This window comes from Chironomus tepperi, unplaced genomic scaffold, assembly GCF_022539635.2.
Source record: "Chironomus tepperi strain 1889 unplaced genomic scaffold, CSIRO-AGI_Ctep_v1 contig_354, whole genome shotgun sequence".
NCBI lineage: Eukaryota > Metazoa > Arthropoda > Insecta > Diptera > Chironomidae > Chironomus > Chironomus tepperi.
This window is the reverse complement of record NW_027226476.1, coordinates 2,963,503-2,980,328: the sequence shown is the minus strand read 5'-3', so window position 1 is coordinate 2,980,328 and position 16,826 is coordinate 2,963,503. Positions and strand designations below refer to the sequence as shown.

Here is a 16,826-nt window from a genome sequence, read left to right as displayed (position 1 = left end):
ATAGTAGTTTGGTTCATGAATACTACAAACTCAAGTATGGATTTTCTAAATTCGAGGCTTAATCTTGGTAAGCACAAGTTAATATCACTAGGCTAATTTAAGGCTTGATTCTGTATAGAACCGATACGATGCCATCCATTGACTTCAGTTTTGGCCTGTTAGCTTCATGTGGCATCCAGATGTGGTTAAATATGAAATTAACTAAATATGAAACAACTAGTTATCCAATGAAATAGAAGAAAAGTCTCATATTAGACCAAATTTACCATTTTTGAGGTAAATGTTCTAAACTTTGGATTATTTTGGACCAAAAAACAAGGAAAATTTCAGATATTTTAGATCTTAGTTCTTGTCAGATAGCCACCTTAATAATATGTAGGTTTGCTACTTTTCGATGTCATATTTATGGAAACATAGCCTAAAATAAGCTCTAGGTCTGATTCCTTTTTCTAATACAATACAGCATTTCACAAACTTTCCACAAATCTACTTCCAACTTTGCAACACCAATTACACTCATCGCCTAAATACTTTTCAACCTAACTCATGCAATTTCAAACGCGTTCAAAGATTTTATTGTGTAAATTGTTTATCTCTAGTTCTCTTCACATCGTCATGTTATTTAATTTTTTTTTTATTTCCACTCAACCCCAAAAGACGCAAAGTTTCTCTCGTTCTTCTTAACACTTATTGTTGAAATCGCTTATTATCAGAGAGCTGTAAACAGTTGAAGAAGGCGATATGTTGTATTGTGTAAATGTATTATAGTATTCACTCTTTTCTATCAACCCCCGAGCTACAATTAGCTAATTATATTAAGGAACGTGATATACGTGTCTGTTCTATTCGTTACTAAACATGTATTTTCTAAAACTTACCAATTGCACCTTAACATTTATTTCCTTTAATTTTTATAGTGTGAATTGCTAGATGCTGCTGATTTATTGAAACACAATGAAATTTAAATTAAAATACAGGATTGCTCATTATAAGCACATGGATATTGTTAAATTTAATAATTTATGAATATTCCCAACGCTCAAATTAGGAATGAGATTAGAAAATTGTCTTATCACACCCCTCGTCTCACTGTTGATCTTACTTAACGTCTTATTATATTACTCGAATTACACAAATAAATACAGTTTAAATGACATTATGCTGGATAATTTTTTTGAGGGAACAATGAAATTAAAACTTTTTAATTGGGAAGAAATTTTGTGGAAATTGTAATTATTTTTGTGTCATTTTAAGGAACGATTTTAGCTGATTTTAATAGAAATATTGTAAGTTCTTCTTCCTACTTTCCCCTCACCCTTTTATATGCAAATTCCATACAATTGTAAATTCTCAGTTTTTAAAGCCCATGTCAAAGAAAATAATTTAAATGTTTTAATATGAGAGCATTGCTAGAAATCTAGGTACAAGAGCAATTTTTAATTAAAATACAATGACAAGAAATAAGTATCAGAGGCATAAAGGTAAAATATTATTCATCTTGTGGTCAAATTCATTTTAGCCCGAATTAAATCTTTTCTCTATTTTATATTAAAGAAAAGGACAGAATTATAAGTTGTTATAGATGTATATAAGCATATAATATTGAAACTTAGAGTCTATTTTAATTTGCATGTGAATAATCAGAGTTATAGCCAGACATATTTTAAGGAGGGTGATAGGTTTTGATATTTTGAAAAAATTAAGGATTTCACGAATTCACGAGGAAGGTTCGAGCCCTTAACCCCTTCTTTGCCCTATCCCTTTCTCACTCATTCAAAAGCAAGGTAACTTTGTTAAAGCATTCATTAAGACGATTTAACGACGGCCAAATGAAAAGCATATGATGACTTTTCGAACGTCATCGTCATGATGTGTCGCTCGGAAACAGCTCAATCTTTTACAGTAGCTGAACTTTTTTAAGATTTTCATCATTCTCATGTCATTAACCCGGTCCAAGCCATCATCATTAAGTATCTTACTCTTGTATAAATGATAGAATTGCGAATCATGAAAAATAAGTAATAATTTGATCCAATCTTGTATCCAAAGATGTCAAATGCTTTATCATACATGCATGTCGCATCATCATCGTCATCATCTCAAGATATTCAAATATTTCCTGCAAAGTCATTAAATCTAATGTGTGATGCTCTCATTTAACATTTAACACTTTTTCTTGCACAGAATGATGTCTGAAGGAAGACTTGGCGATTCTGAAAATCTTCCTTTGATTAAAAATTCTACTTTATGTAAATGGTTTATGAAGAAGGCTGAATGCTTTGAGTTTTGATATGTCTGTAATTTGTGACATGATTTTAATTGGAAGATGTGTTCAATGAGCGTTTTTAGAAGTTTAATTTGAGATTTGTTCACTAATGGTGGAGGTATACCTGCGATGTACGCGTAATTAATGTGACTAGGTTGAGGAATATTTCCCAAAAATTAACATTTGGACATCAAATGAGCCTAAACAGTCTGTAAAAGTTTATGTTCCATAAAATGCTAAGCAGAAAGGCTGTCAAGACACCAGAACAGCGCTACGAGTTGGCTAGAGCTCAGCTACGTCGCTTTATTAACGATAAGCAGTAAAAAGACCCTAAAGGCACCGTGGAAGTTGATTTTGATCCACTATCATTACTAATGCCGCTCAAAACATCAAAACTTTTGAAAATGAATACATCCAACAACCCAAAATGATGTAAACTCTGCACATCTACTCAAAAATGAAATTAAACTTAGTAATCACATTTCTCTAGCAAGCATTCATACATGCATAACTAAAATGTTGTTAAATAATTCCTAAACTATAATCTCTTTTCTCAATTACTATATATAATCATGAACTTTGCACCTTTTTACATGTCTCTGGTATTATAACATTTATATTAATTTCTGACTCACTTTTCCTCAAAAATACAAACCAGACTCTGTCATTTTTCTTCCTTTTGATTATTGTTTGCCATATATGAGAAATATTTCTACTTTTTTATAACATCCATTCTAGTTATCTAGATAGATACATTTACCATAATCTACCTAAACACACACACATACACATACATAAAATTTTACATAATATTCCATTTGAAACCATAAACACCCATCTCAACTTTTTTTTCACCCTATTTAACTAGTAAAAAATTATGAAAATTGTACATTTAAATACATGAAAATTTCCGACACATAGGAAGTTGAATGCGGAGAAAATTATCCATAACCCCCACTTCTTTTTCCTTTCATTACATTCATTTAGCACAAAAAGCAAGTGCCAGGTCGAAATAAGAAGAAGAAGAAGAAGTGAGAAGCTACACAAAATGGCAAAAAGTAATTGCATAAATTTTAATGATATTCGAATTATAAAATCTTTATGGAAATTTTCAACTTAAATGTACATTGAGAGCAAATGAGAAAAGGATATAATCTTACTATTCTTGTTAATGCTTGTTAGAGCTCTGGAGTTCAACTTTCTAATGGTTAAATTTATTTCTCTTGAACATTGCTCGAGAAATATTTTTTTATGTACGGTTTAAATATGCTGAAAATGCTTCAAATCTTTATGTTAAGGAAGACGTAATGAGTATGGAGTAAGTGAAATGTGAGAAATATTTTAATAAATCTATTAAGGATTTGGCTTTTAGATGGTTTATAGTCATAGTTAATGGAAATGTAGGTAAGAGCTTCGTTTCGTTCAAGTATGTAGCCTGTTGGGATATGGAACTCACTCAATATTTACGGCAGTGGTGGGCAACTCTTTATTAATCATGCATACACCTTAATGGTAATCCTTGACCGAAATCCCACACTGCTACGCATTTCCAATTTTATAGGCAACACATCAGTGTCCCGCGCTTCACAGGTTGCCCACCACTGATTCTGTAAGTACATTCCTCATTATTATGACCCAGAATACATGCCCAATGTATGTAATGTTCTACAAACATTTCTATAGTATGAAAAATTCTAGAAAAAAAAATTAAAAACCGGAAACTGAAAAAAATGTCCGTGCATTTTAGGAAGCAAAAGGATGAAAAAAAATTGACCCATGATTTATGTGCTGTCAAGAATGGGAAAAAGGCAGCAAAATGTTTTTTGAAAATAAAACTCTATACACAGCATAAAATGGTCATGATAGGGCAGCAACATGCATGTCTCATGCTCGGTGATGAGGAGCGAGGGAAAAAGGATTAAGTTTGTAAGCTTCTTCCTTCATTTCTAATCGAAAGTGCCCACCCGAAAAGAAAAATTAGTTTGAAATGTGATTGCTGGTGGGGTGACTAAAGCGCATTTCTATAACGAAGGCTTGTTATCAAATAACTGTGAAATTATATTTGGCATCGTCCTAAACCTTCAGTTTCTGAGTCCTATGAGTCTTTATCTTGCCTAAATGTTCTGACTAAGCTCACATGATACGTTTTACAACCATTTGCAAGCCACTTATAGTTCTTACGCACTTTATAGCGTTCAAGTGGATTCCATTTGTGAAATTAGCCATGATATTCCGAGTCTATAGCGAAATATACAGCAACCAAGCCTGGTCCACTTGGCATTTGATTCCATTAGGGATTCTATACACTGTTTATATTTAATTTGTTTGTTTTGAGTCGCTTGAGTACTAAATGTCATTATAGGAGTAATTTTTGGAAGTTTTTGTCTGATTCCAGCAAGAATCCAGTAGAGACAATGAAAATATCTCATAATTCTAATGCACAAACCTAGACATAAGTACAAACTGCACGCAATAACATCAATTTCTTCTTTAAAATGGTCTAAAAAGTTGAAAATCTCTCTATGTTCATAAGGAAATAGCCTCGACGTTAAGAAACTAATAATTTTTATCAGAGGGAGGCCAAATTTATTTATTACGCTATAAATTTCCCTCAAAGACGAGAAGAAAAGCCGAATGAGGGCCTTTTTTAAAAAAAAAAATCCTTAAAAATTTCTCTCGTCTTGATTCGAATGAGTACACACACAAATCGTCCTCAGTATAAAGCTTAAACAGGAATTGTAGGAGTGGTTCTAGCATGAAATAAATATCCATTCACATGAAGCATCAGTCAAACAGAACGGGCAGATTCAGACAATTTGTGGGCCATAAAATAAATTATCTTTAAAAATCTCTTGGATTTACTGCTGTTGCTGCTTTAAAACAAACTTTAATTCCTTTTTTTGTTGCCCTGGAATTTATAAGAATTTTTATAACAGAAAAACTTGTCCATTGTGGACGCTGAGCGTAGTAAATTAAAAAAGTTGATATGCAATGTAGCGTAAAAATGCTTTCGTTCTTCTCAAATGTGGTTTGAACTACATGCACGACATCCTTAATGTTATCCATTTATCTATAACAATGGACATCGGAAAAATATAAAATTTTTAAAGTTTTTTTTTTATTTCTTCTTTCCTATTTTTTTTTTCATTCTCCTCGTGCTTGTTTGCCGGATGTCTTGTCTTTTGAAAGTCAACTCATTTCATTCAAAAAAGTAAATTCAACTGCATACACATATCGCCAATCGTTCAATCTTTATGAGAGAAAAGAGATAATAAAACTAAAAGTTTTTCCATTTTCTCAATTGTTTGCATGACATTTCGATTTTATTTTTGTGTTCGATTGCCCGTGCTGTGCAGTAATTTGATGTTCTGTGAGAAATTTTACGGAGTATCGCAGTCTAAAGTGATTTGAAGTTGCTTTTTTAAGTCTAATAAAATTTTAAATGATGCTGGTAGTAGTCGAATCATGGGTAAATATCTGTATAAGTGTGATGTCGTGAATATTGCTACAAATCCTTCTCAAATCGACATTATTCTATATAATGATTGAGAGTTCGGTCAATGGTAAGAATCGAGCCATTTACTAACAAAAGTGTGAATCAGATTCCACGTCTGCTACCAAACAATTCGGTCACAGAGGGCTTACTCTCGAAGCAAACTGGATACACCAGATTCTACTCCAGATTAGGTATGGAACACCAAGTTAAAGGTTCTTCTTTAAATCTTAGGTCCGTTCTATTAATATTCCAATTATTAAGTAATCAAGGAGCTTTAGTCCTTTTGTCTCTCGCAAAACTTGAAGTTAGTGACACTTTTCTAGATCTAATCTGGCTCAGAGCTTCAATTAAGACTAAACCTTGTGCATTAAGTTGTCGAAATATCTAAACTTCCAAAAAAGAACAACTTTGGAAATGGTTGATTTTAAACCGATGACCTTTGACTTATCATACCAAATTTGAGCCGAGCATGTAACATATTCGACCAGAGATGGCTCTGTCATTCATAAATACCCCCCTTCTTCCTTAAATATTTAACTTCAAGCACTTTAACTTCCATGAAGTAATAAAATCACTTCAAATGTAAATCGAACTTCCACGCAATTCAAATATCAAGGAAGGATCGCGTCACAAAAAATTCAAGACATATGACGATTTTTCTTTAAAATTGTTGATGCATGCACCATATATTCCAATTCTCTATAAAATGAAAGAAAACAATCGACGGAGAAAAATTTGTTGTGACTTTCTTTTTCCATCCCCGCACTCAAACTCAATTATTAGAAGTTTTTCAAAACATTAATTTTATCGTATATTGAGGAAAAAAAAGTTCGTGATTTTTATAGCACAAAATTTTTACTAGTGAGGGACTTGAGAAAGTTTAGAGAGCATTTTTCTAAGAAAGATTGATTTGATGCTAACTTTTTTTATGTCAATTGATTTTCATGCTGAATATTTCAATTTTTTTCATGCACAGTTAGTTCAATTCGCAAATGAAAGGGTCGAAATGTGTTTTTTTTGTGTTCCGCCAGCCATCATAAATCTATTTGCATATTTTTATTTCGGGAGGAGTTTTTTTTTATTTTTTTAAAAAATGCGATCTGCAAAAAAAATCGTATGCACACTAATAATTCTCTGAAATAAATGTTTCCTTCCTTTTTGATTTTTCCACATTTTCTTCTTGCTGCCAAAGAAAATATTTATTTTGAATGTTCATTTTTTTTAAAACAAGCGACGACAATAATTTCAATGAAATGTAGTTGGTGAGAGCCGAGTGGGAAGTTTTGTGGTTGAGGATTAAGGCTTTTGTGAATAAATTGTTTGAGTTAAGCTTATTGATGGTCAAATGTTTGAGTCGAAAAATAAGGATTTTAATATTTTAAATTTTAAATAATAATTCTTTTGAATTTAGATGAAATTACCTGATTTTTCACACTTTAAAGTCTATTTGAAATCAAATATTCAATTTATAACGCATTTTTGAAGCTTGTTTGCACTTTAATGTTTTAAAAACATTACTTTTTAGTGTTTTACAATAATGTTCAATGTTTTTAGAGTGTTTCTTGAATACAATTTGATTGTTCACATCAAGTTCACACTTAACTGTTTAGATAACATTGATTTTTTAATTGTTTTACAGTGTTTTGTAATGCTTTGCAATGTTTCTAGAGTGTTTTTGAATAAACTTCGAATTTTTCGTAACCGTCAAAAGAATTAAAGTATAAAAATCCATTATGAGGTCTGGAAACCCACTAAATTAATCAATTACTGATCTCTGAGACAAAAATCCACAAGTCCTTTGGCAATTATTTTAAATTAAAATAAAATTTCCCCCTAGCACTACAAAAGAAATAGAAAAAAATTGTTAAACAGTTTCTACAGTCAACCGTAATTCTTACTTTTTTACATAAAATTTTTGTACACAACAACAAGCACACAGCAAAAAGAGTTAATGGTGGCATAATCGCATTTTTCAATGAACGACATTAATAAATTTTCTTTTACTGAAAATGTCGTTCAGGAATTATAATTGCACTTTTTTTTGTAAACAGTATTTTTTTTGGTTGTGAATGTTTTTTAAATGACCACCGAAAGTTGTAAATTAAAAAAGAATTTTTCTCTTTTTCGTTCTGTTGCACACGATTTTTTTTTGTTGTTTATACAATCCGAATGTTCACCTTTGTGTCCTCAATGTTATTTTTTTTTTGTAGGAATTATTGCGATTTATTAGCTTAACTGTTGTCTGTGGAGCGATGTTGGTGTCATTTTGGGGGAGTTTTGGGATTGGGTCTGAGTACAAATGTCGACTTGACCTTAGAATGTGGTTGGATTTCGTCGAAACTGACGTGAGGTGTCATCAAATGACACTGAGCCCACGCAAGATTCGATAGATTCGATGAAATCCGATCTTAGTCAAGAGTCAAGTCGACCTGGAGTCTGATTTTCGGCTTTTTCTACACCGTGTGCTTTCCGAGCTGACCATCTAATGACACTTAATGATCTTCAACATGCCACATTCAAATTGTCCCATTATGCAGCAATTATCCCAAATGCGTTAAAATCACAAACTCACTTTCTAAATCTCAACTTTATTTCAACACTCCACACGGTAAATTAATTTTAATAATTATTTTTTCTCCATGCACAGAAAGTTATACATTCAGACGAACATTCATTATAATTTTTTTTGCCGTAATGGTAAACTGCTTTGGTGTGTTGTACAAGTAGCGGCAAAGAACGGGAAAAAAAATGTAAAAAACAGGAAAAACTCTTAATTTCCTTAATGAAAAGTACTACAAATGCGTTTGCACTACAGCTATTAAAAAACTGTTGATTTCTTTTGAATGAAGTATGCATTCAGCACAAAAGATGAATTAAGTGAGCATTAAGCTTTTGGATTTTAATATTTTTGTGTTTAAGAGAAGTTTATGATTCGGTGGAAAAAGAATTTGCTAGTTCTGTAATATACGTAGCGAACAATACAGCAATATGTCACTCACAGTTCTAGACATTAGTCGACTTGGCCCGACTCAAATCAAACGGGCTCGATACATTTCGAACAAACTTCATTTTGCCTTCAAATTTCTAGCTGCATTAATAAATTCATTAGTAATTAAGTTAATACAGTACAAAGGTAGTTTTGACACCCAGCAGTAATGTACTCTTGGAACTAGTGTTATTTCCTCTTAATTATACATTTGTGCGTACAAGTTGCGTTCGTGCGGGCAATTTTCTCACTTTTTTATTATTATATTAACATTAAAATGTTCATATACATATGTTATGTACATACACATATATTTCTTGTTCTATGAATTCAGCAATACTGAAACAATAAACCTGGAAAACAGTTTTTAATTACACTTGTTTATTATTATGAAGGAGTATGTATGTATATAGAGTAAAAAAAAGTGTTAACATAATTTCACAGTAAATATCTAGAACAATGAAGGGCGGCATTACATGTTAATTCAAATGTGGCACTTCTCATAACAAATACAGTATAAACTGCTCAGCTGAGGTGATTCCATATCATATGTATGAAAATATTTGTTTAGATTGAGCACTGTGGCAACATATGGGAGGGCTTTTAAGCTAGTTTATTCACAACAAAAATTACAATTAAGCACTTGTAGGATTATTAAGCTTTCTTTTATACTTTTTTCATTATTCTCTCCATCTCTCGACATTTTTAGTGCCTTACGAAAGGAATTCACTTAACAGGAAGCGTAATTTATGGCAAAAAATTGTTGTTTAATCCCAAAAAAATAAGGCAAAAAAAAGAACAAAAGCGAGTGTTAAAGTAGAGAAGAAAAAAAATTGTAATTAAATGCTTAGGTGCACATAATTCCTTCACATGTTGCTTTCCTTTTGCACCTCATATATATTTTTCTCATGCCATATATTCATTAAATTTTTCCGTGTTCTTGTGGGTATTTCGGTCGAATTTTTAAATTTTTGTGAGTATCGAGGAAGGTTGCGCTGAATTTTGAGTGTCTTCAGAAGTTGTTCCCAGGTAGCACTAGTGAAAAAGCTCCTCCAAGATGCTTTCAAGGCTTCGTCAAACCTCATTCCGTTTTAAGGCTTTTAAGGCTCCGTTATCGCTGCCAAAAATACGCGGTTTCCATTTTGATAAAAGAGATTTTTTGAAGCCTTAGAAGCTCCATGATGGAACCTTCTTCATTTGGGTAGCTCGGGGTAAAACCTGAGAAAGTCTTTAATGTATAAATTCGAGTTTAAAGGACATTAAGGATAAAAGCTATCAAATACAGCAAAAGACTCAAAATTCTGACAAAATTCACACAAAATTCCATTTTAAATCCCTTTAAAAATACCAAAGAGAATTAAAAAGGTAAGAAACATTTAATTTAAAAATCTCGAATTAAAAAGCTTCAGCTTTAATTTATCTCGTATTCACTTCACTTCCTTTCATTTTTGCAGCTCAAAATCATCAATCTTTTGTTTAATTTTCAAAGTTATATTAAATTGAACCAAGGAAGTATTCTATCAAATTGATACGAACGGAAGAAAAAGTTCACCTCATTGAAATTGATTAGAAAATTTTTGTGTGCACGGACTCCTTTTGTTCTATTTGAAGCTAGACTATTTGCTATAGCTTGAAGAGCGAGATGAGGAACAAAAAAAAAAGGTTAAATGAAGAAAAATTGAAATTAAATGAATAAATTTTTGTTTATTTTATACTGAAAATAAGTTTTGATGTCTTTGTCTGAGACTGTAAAATAAGTTCAAAAGTTAATTTAAAATGCAAATTGTAGCCATTTAGTAAGGAACAGTTCAAAAGTAAATTTTTATATTTTTATTTAATCATATAACGAATTAATGTACAAGAATTGTTTAGTGTAAAAAAGTAATTTACATTAGAATATTTAATATTAGGTACTGTACATCCTTAATCACAATTAATGCTTAAATTTTATATTTGGTGTAACATTTGGGGGAAATTAGCTTTAACAATTATTTTTTTAATTTTTCATGGTTTTCCTTACAATTCCTTACAATTATTCCTTCTCATCTCAAGTCGACTTCAAGCTCTGACTATTTGTTCCATAAATTGAATTTTCTTGATTTATTTGAAATTTCAAAATTACACAAAAATTCAATTTTTATAGATACCATTCTGGATGATTGCAAATGTTGAAAAACTTCAAATTATTTGCATACTGCACATAATTCCTTTATGATTTTCAAATCTCATTTTCAACTTGAACACCACAAAACATGTTATAAAACTAACAATTAATGATATGATTGACTAGTAAAAATTTAATTTTCCTATTTTACCGTCGCTATTTCAGCCAATATTGCAATATTTTTTCGCTTGCTGTTGATTTTGATCGCCTCATACTCGCACTTTACATGATGCTGCATTTGAATAAAAATAGCAATTTACATTTAAAATCCATCCCATACTTATGTATCATTCAATCTACCCCCAAAAAATCAACCCATAAGCAGAATGTGAATATGTAGGATGTATGTAGGTATACGCTAATATTTAATTTCGCAATTTATAGCATTAGATAATTAAATATTATTTATATCATTTACATACAACAACAAATAAATTTTAATGTGTTTATCATCAAACTCGAGGGCTTAATGTGAATTGTATGTAAATTTTTTTTATTATATCTCGCTGCTGCCTATTTTCCTTGCCACGCATAAAATTATTTCAAGTGGCAATATTAGAGAACTTTTTCCTGCTTACTGTTTGTGCGAAATAACAAAAAAAAATTTTCAAAATGGGCAATAAATTTGTATTTTCATGAATTAATTAATTTTTAATTTTTACTGTGATGCTCCAGAGATGAGCAAGAATTTTATGCACATAAATTTTCCTCGTATTTAATCCCATTCCCGAGAGTTACATTCAATTTTTTATATTTTTGATGAGCTTAGAAGAGAAAAGTTGAGAAAAATTTGAGAAAATCTTTAGAAAAATGAAATTTTGAAGAGCATTTGAGAAATTTTTTAGGGAATTTTAAGGCATTTAATCAATATAGATAACGATGCGCTTTCTTGCCGTACACAGGGGTAACCCACAAGGGTCTTGGATCCTAATCTTAATATGGATGACACAAAACTTGTTATAACCAATAAATATCTAATAAAATTGTGTTTAAGCACTTAAGTGGATTATTCAATCTAGAGCATAGTTGGACATAAACCAGTTAGCTCTGCTATTCTTTATTAGTTTGAAATGAAAATTAAGCTTTATTCTTGTGTAGCTATGAGAAAAGACATTTGAATGGAGTGTTGAGCCTATAGCTCAATTTTCGGAAAATGTATGATTTGGCACCCGATTCCAAGCTGTTTAATTCGCGAATAGCACAAAACTGTTGATCGGTCAAAAAACCGGCTCATGCCCAAGCTGACGCGACTCTGACTTTGAGTCGAATTTTATTTAAAACCATCCTTATGCCAGAATTACGTCGGATTAGTGTCAAATTTGGTATCAATTAACCAATTTAAGTTATTCACCCTAATAAGAGCACTTGCTCAAGATGCAGTATTTCCTTAGTTCTAGGAATTTCCAGAGCTATAGCTCAACAAAATGAAGAACCATCCTTGAATCTCTTCCACTATCCTTTTTTTAAAGCTCATGTTTAGCTTCTCAAAAGCAACTGCAATTTAGTAACATAAAAAAATTCCCTAAATTCCCTCAAAAAAAACTCTATAATCATCCTTTAAACATCCCACAAAACACATTCCGGCATTCAAATTGAAAATTCATAAATAAAATTATTTGTGCAAAAATATAATAATTATTCATTCATGAATGGTTATGCATGTAGCATATTAAATTATCCAAAAATGCACAGCTCATTTGTATCTATCGTTTTTGGATGAGGAGGGGGTGTGAGTGAGAGTAAGTTTGATGATGAGGACGATAAAGCGAAAAATATCTGCGGCAATCGACTCTCACATTCTGCATACGTATCCAAAAAATTATTCTCATCTATTTTCTAATTAAATTTTCAATTGTAAAATTTGTTGATTTCAAATTCATTTTACTATCATTATCGCGAGTCATTAAATCGGTATTCAAATGGTCACGATGGTTTACACCACGATTGCATTCATTAATTGCCGCATGGAAATTTATTTGATGCAAAAATTGATTTTTCAACAGCTTATCTAAATTGCTCAAATAATTGGCGGCAGCAACGGAAGTGGTAGTGGTGGCAGGAGTCGTGGATGATGGAAAATTTGTGGTATGATCGGTCGCATCTAAGGCATTAATGTGCTTAGTGGTTTCATCATCATGACTTTGTTCAGCTGTTGCCGCATCATTATCACTATTCTCACTGTCATCATAATCTGCTTTTATGAGTGAATTTTGTTGCATTTGTTGTTCATGGCATTGTTGTTGCTTTTGTTGATGCTCGAGGCTTAATGCAAATACATGTGCTTGTTGTAAATGAGCTCGTTGCATTAGCTCTGGATAGATAGTAAATGCTGATGGTGATTGTTGATGAAATTGTCCGCTTAATAACATTTTCGCGTGTCTTTGTCTTCGTGTACGTCGTCTACGATAATTACCCGCCTCAAACATATCTGCTGCACTTGGATCTAACATCCAATAACTACCCTTTCCATTCTCACCCGTACTTGATGTATCATCAGACGATGATGTTGATAATGTCGTTTTTTCACGTGGAACTTTTATAAAGCAATCATTAAGACTGAGATTGTGACGAATTGAATTCTGCCAACCCTGACGATTACTTCGATAATATGGGAAGCTAAAGGATTAAGGAACACACTTTAATATTATCGTAATAGGATTTAAAACTTTTCGCTCTGACTTCTCATGCAAATAATGCATTTAAAGGATTGAATTTCATTTCAATAAATTATATGCAAAAAGTTAGTGACATTCATACTGTAAAATAAGGCAAATATTTGTACTCACTTATCCATAATGAACTTATAAATTCCACTTAAAGTTAATCTTTGATTTGGTGCCGATGAAATAGCCATTGCTATTAGTGCTATATATGAGAATGGTGGTTTTTCCGCACTATGAGTTGCTTTCATAAATGAAAATGGCAATGACCATATTGAGTTCGATAGTCCAAATGAATATGGTGATAATGGTGATAAATATCGATTTCTATTTGGCATAAAATGACAATCACTGTTTAAACTTGTTCCCAAATGCTCGAGAGCTGGGAAATTTGGTGGATAATGGGGTAACATTTTCATGCGCTAATTATTTTGTGTTTTAATTTACATTAATGGGATTTTTGAGTATAATCACTGATATTTTTGGTTCTTTGTTCACTGGATCTTTATTTTTTGTTTTTATATCATTGGTTTTTTGGTTTTATGGCTTTTTTATTCACTGGATCTCTGATTTTCGCTTTTTAAGCTAAGTTCTTTAAGTTTTTATTCCTGTTTCAATTCACTGGATCTTTTTAATACATTTTGTCTTTGTTCTTAATATTAAGAATGCTTTTATTTCCTTAAATCACTAAAATTTGTATCTTAAATTCTTCAAAATTAATATCACTGATGTTCCTGTATATCCACTACAGAATACTTCTATAAAACTTCCAAAAAATCTCAAAAGAATTAAGAAAGTAGGAAATTCCACGTCCGTTTTCAATGATCGTCTAATTGGAACTGATCGTGTGTGTTTTCTCACTTAAAATACGATCAAATGAATCACTTCCAAGTAAAATACATAAAAAGCATCTAAAAATCTTTTTGAGGGAGAAAAAAACATTTTTTTTTCATCTCTATTTATTTAATTGTATGCAAAACATCTAGAAAAACATTTTTCTCGTGCTCACAAGGCTTGTTTTCATATTATAGTAAACGATCCCTCAATATAATAACAACACAACTATCTTGTACATCCATTGTATATATAACGTGCGGCACACATGAAGACATAAAATTCTCATAAAGAAAATAATTAGCTGAGTTTTTTGGATGATTTTGGGGAGTCTGAGAACATTTTGGTGATGATTTTGAGGTTAGGAACCGAAACTAGGACACCGTCATTCCAGAGCTCACGTTTTGTATGGAAAATTCGATTCGATTTCATACAAAATTCTAGTCAATTTCTAGACTCAACTCGATCTAAGGACACATTTCCCGTCATCTTAATGTCGTGTTCCTCCCCGTCTAGTTCCTTAGTGTTACCATGTCTTCACTATCTGCAGTAATGCTAATGATCGAATCAAAAATTTACTAAATTCAAGTTCAAAATGGCAATTTTATTCAACGCAAGTACAGAAGTCACCAAATATGCGCTCTATTCACCCAACCTAAGCTGACTTTTCCAACTCCTTTGCCTTCTCTCAAAGCAAATGATCTTGAGAAAAGAGAAACAAAAAATACGGTTTATGAAGGAAGAAAGAAGAAAGATCCGCAGCAGTTAACACGTTATTTAATTTACAAACAAGAGATTTTCTTCTCTTTGATTTTTTTTAATTCCTTTTCATGTGTGGTGCAAAAGAAAAATATACGACCGAAATTTGTTTAAATATTCATTTGCTCAATTCGTATAAAAGGAAATATTTTAATTCTTATTTGTAAGAACTGATCGAGTTTTGGCCACGCCTCCATCACATGTGTGCAGTTTTCTCTTCTTTTCTTTAAACACAGCCTCTTTACATGAACATGATGATGATGATGATGATCGTTGATGCATAGTGTGTGCGTAAGAACGAACGAGAAATGTAAAAATTAACAAGGACATAAAAATAATGGAAAATTTCTTTTTAAATTGTCAATTTAATGGAAGGGAAAATTGTTATGTTGAATAATAAAAAATAAACAGATCCTCTAACTTCTTCTTCAAATTTTCTGTTATATGTACGCATTAATTGCACATTTATTGCTTTTTTATGGTGCTAAATATAGAAGAAAGCGATGAAAGAGTGAGAAAAAAAAATTCTTTTTAACTTTTAACATTTCATCGATCATAAAAAATATCTTCTTGATCAATAAAATGCTTTCTTTTGGTGAAAAGTTGATAATTACATTTCTGGATAAATGATGTGGATCTGGATTCAAAGGAATATGATGTGTGGCTTTTATAATTATCAAAATAAACAAATCAATTGATTGAATCTTTATGATTTGATGATTAATTTTGATGATTTATCAATTTTTCATGGAGTCTCTAACTTCCTTAACTTTCAAAACTAGTAGTAGAACTAGTAGAAAGGCACACGACGTGAGAAATTCAAAAAATAGTGTCGCCAAGCTGGTGAGAAGATGAGCTATGCTGAATCTGACTCAAAGCTAGTTTCATGACGATATTCACTATAATAAGCCCGAGAAACACAAATGAAGACAACTTTTGGATGCTAAATTTCGGCGGATCCCATTTAGTGCTAATAAAAGAGGCTTAGTGGACTCTTCTTCCTTTGTTTCGCTCAGGAAGACGTCATACTGTAGTTATAAGTACACAAGTGCATACCCAAGTGGGCAAAAATACATTAGAACTAGGCATCAGCTTTATTTTAAAAAATGTCAGCAATAGAGTCAGGTGAAAGACGTTTTGTAGAAACTTAGGCTCCACATCGAAGCATGGTTCCAGTAAATAAGTAAGACATCAAGTGGACATTAACTACTTGTAACAAGGGTTCGGTCAAGAACCAAAGACTTGCATTTCCTGCATTGTAGATGCGCAGATCAGCAGTTTTCTGCTGTACCTTATAATTAGTTCAAGGCTGTAGATCAGCATTTTTGTCTTCTGACCGAAACAAGACAACTTCCATTCACTAAAAAACTTCTTCATATTCCTTACAAAAGAAAATTAAATGTAAGATATTCAGCATAAATAACACTGTGAAAATAATATCATAGCACATGACTTCAAGCCTCATAAATTTATCCCATCCCCTCCCTGTTTATAAACATCAACAAAAAGATATTTTATAGCCTTTTATAAAATTTCTCAGAATTATTGTCAAAGGCATAATCATAAAAATGATATTACATCAGCATACATGCATACATGTTTATAATAATTTAAAGGAATAATCATAAAGATAAAAACAAAAGTTCACTTTCTATTTATTT

The 16,826-nt window shown here is 31.6% G+C and overlaps 1 protein-coding gene across 1 annotated transcript; it reads right to left on the bottom strand.

The window, feature by feature from the left end:
• Positions 1-10,664: 10,664 nt before the first annotated feature.
• On the bottom strand, positions 10,665-14,392 carry LOC139094638 (forkhead box protein D1-like). Its single transcript, XM_070645765.1, has 2 exons — positions 13,699-14,392; positions 10,665-13,528 (listed from the first exon to the last, which is right to left on the bottom strand). Exons 1-2 carry the CDS (start codon positions 13,989-13,991, stop codon positions 12,742-12,744), a joined length of 1,080 nt encoding a protein of 359 aa, XP_070501866.1. The 5' UTR covers positions 13,992-14,392; the 3' UTR covers positions 10,665-12,741.
• Between the last annotated feature and the right edge of the window lie 2,434 nt (positions 14,393-16,826).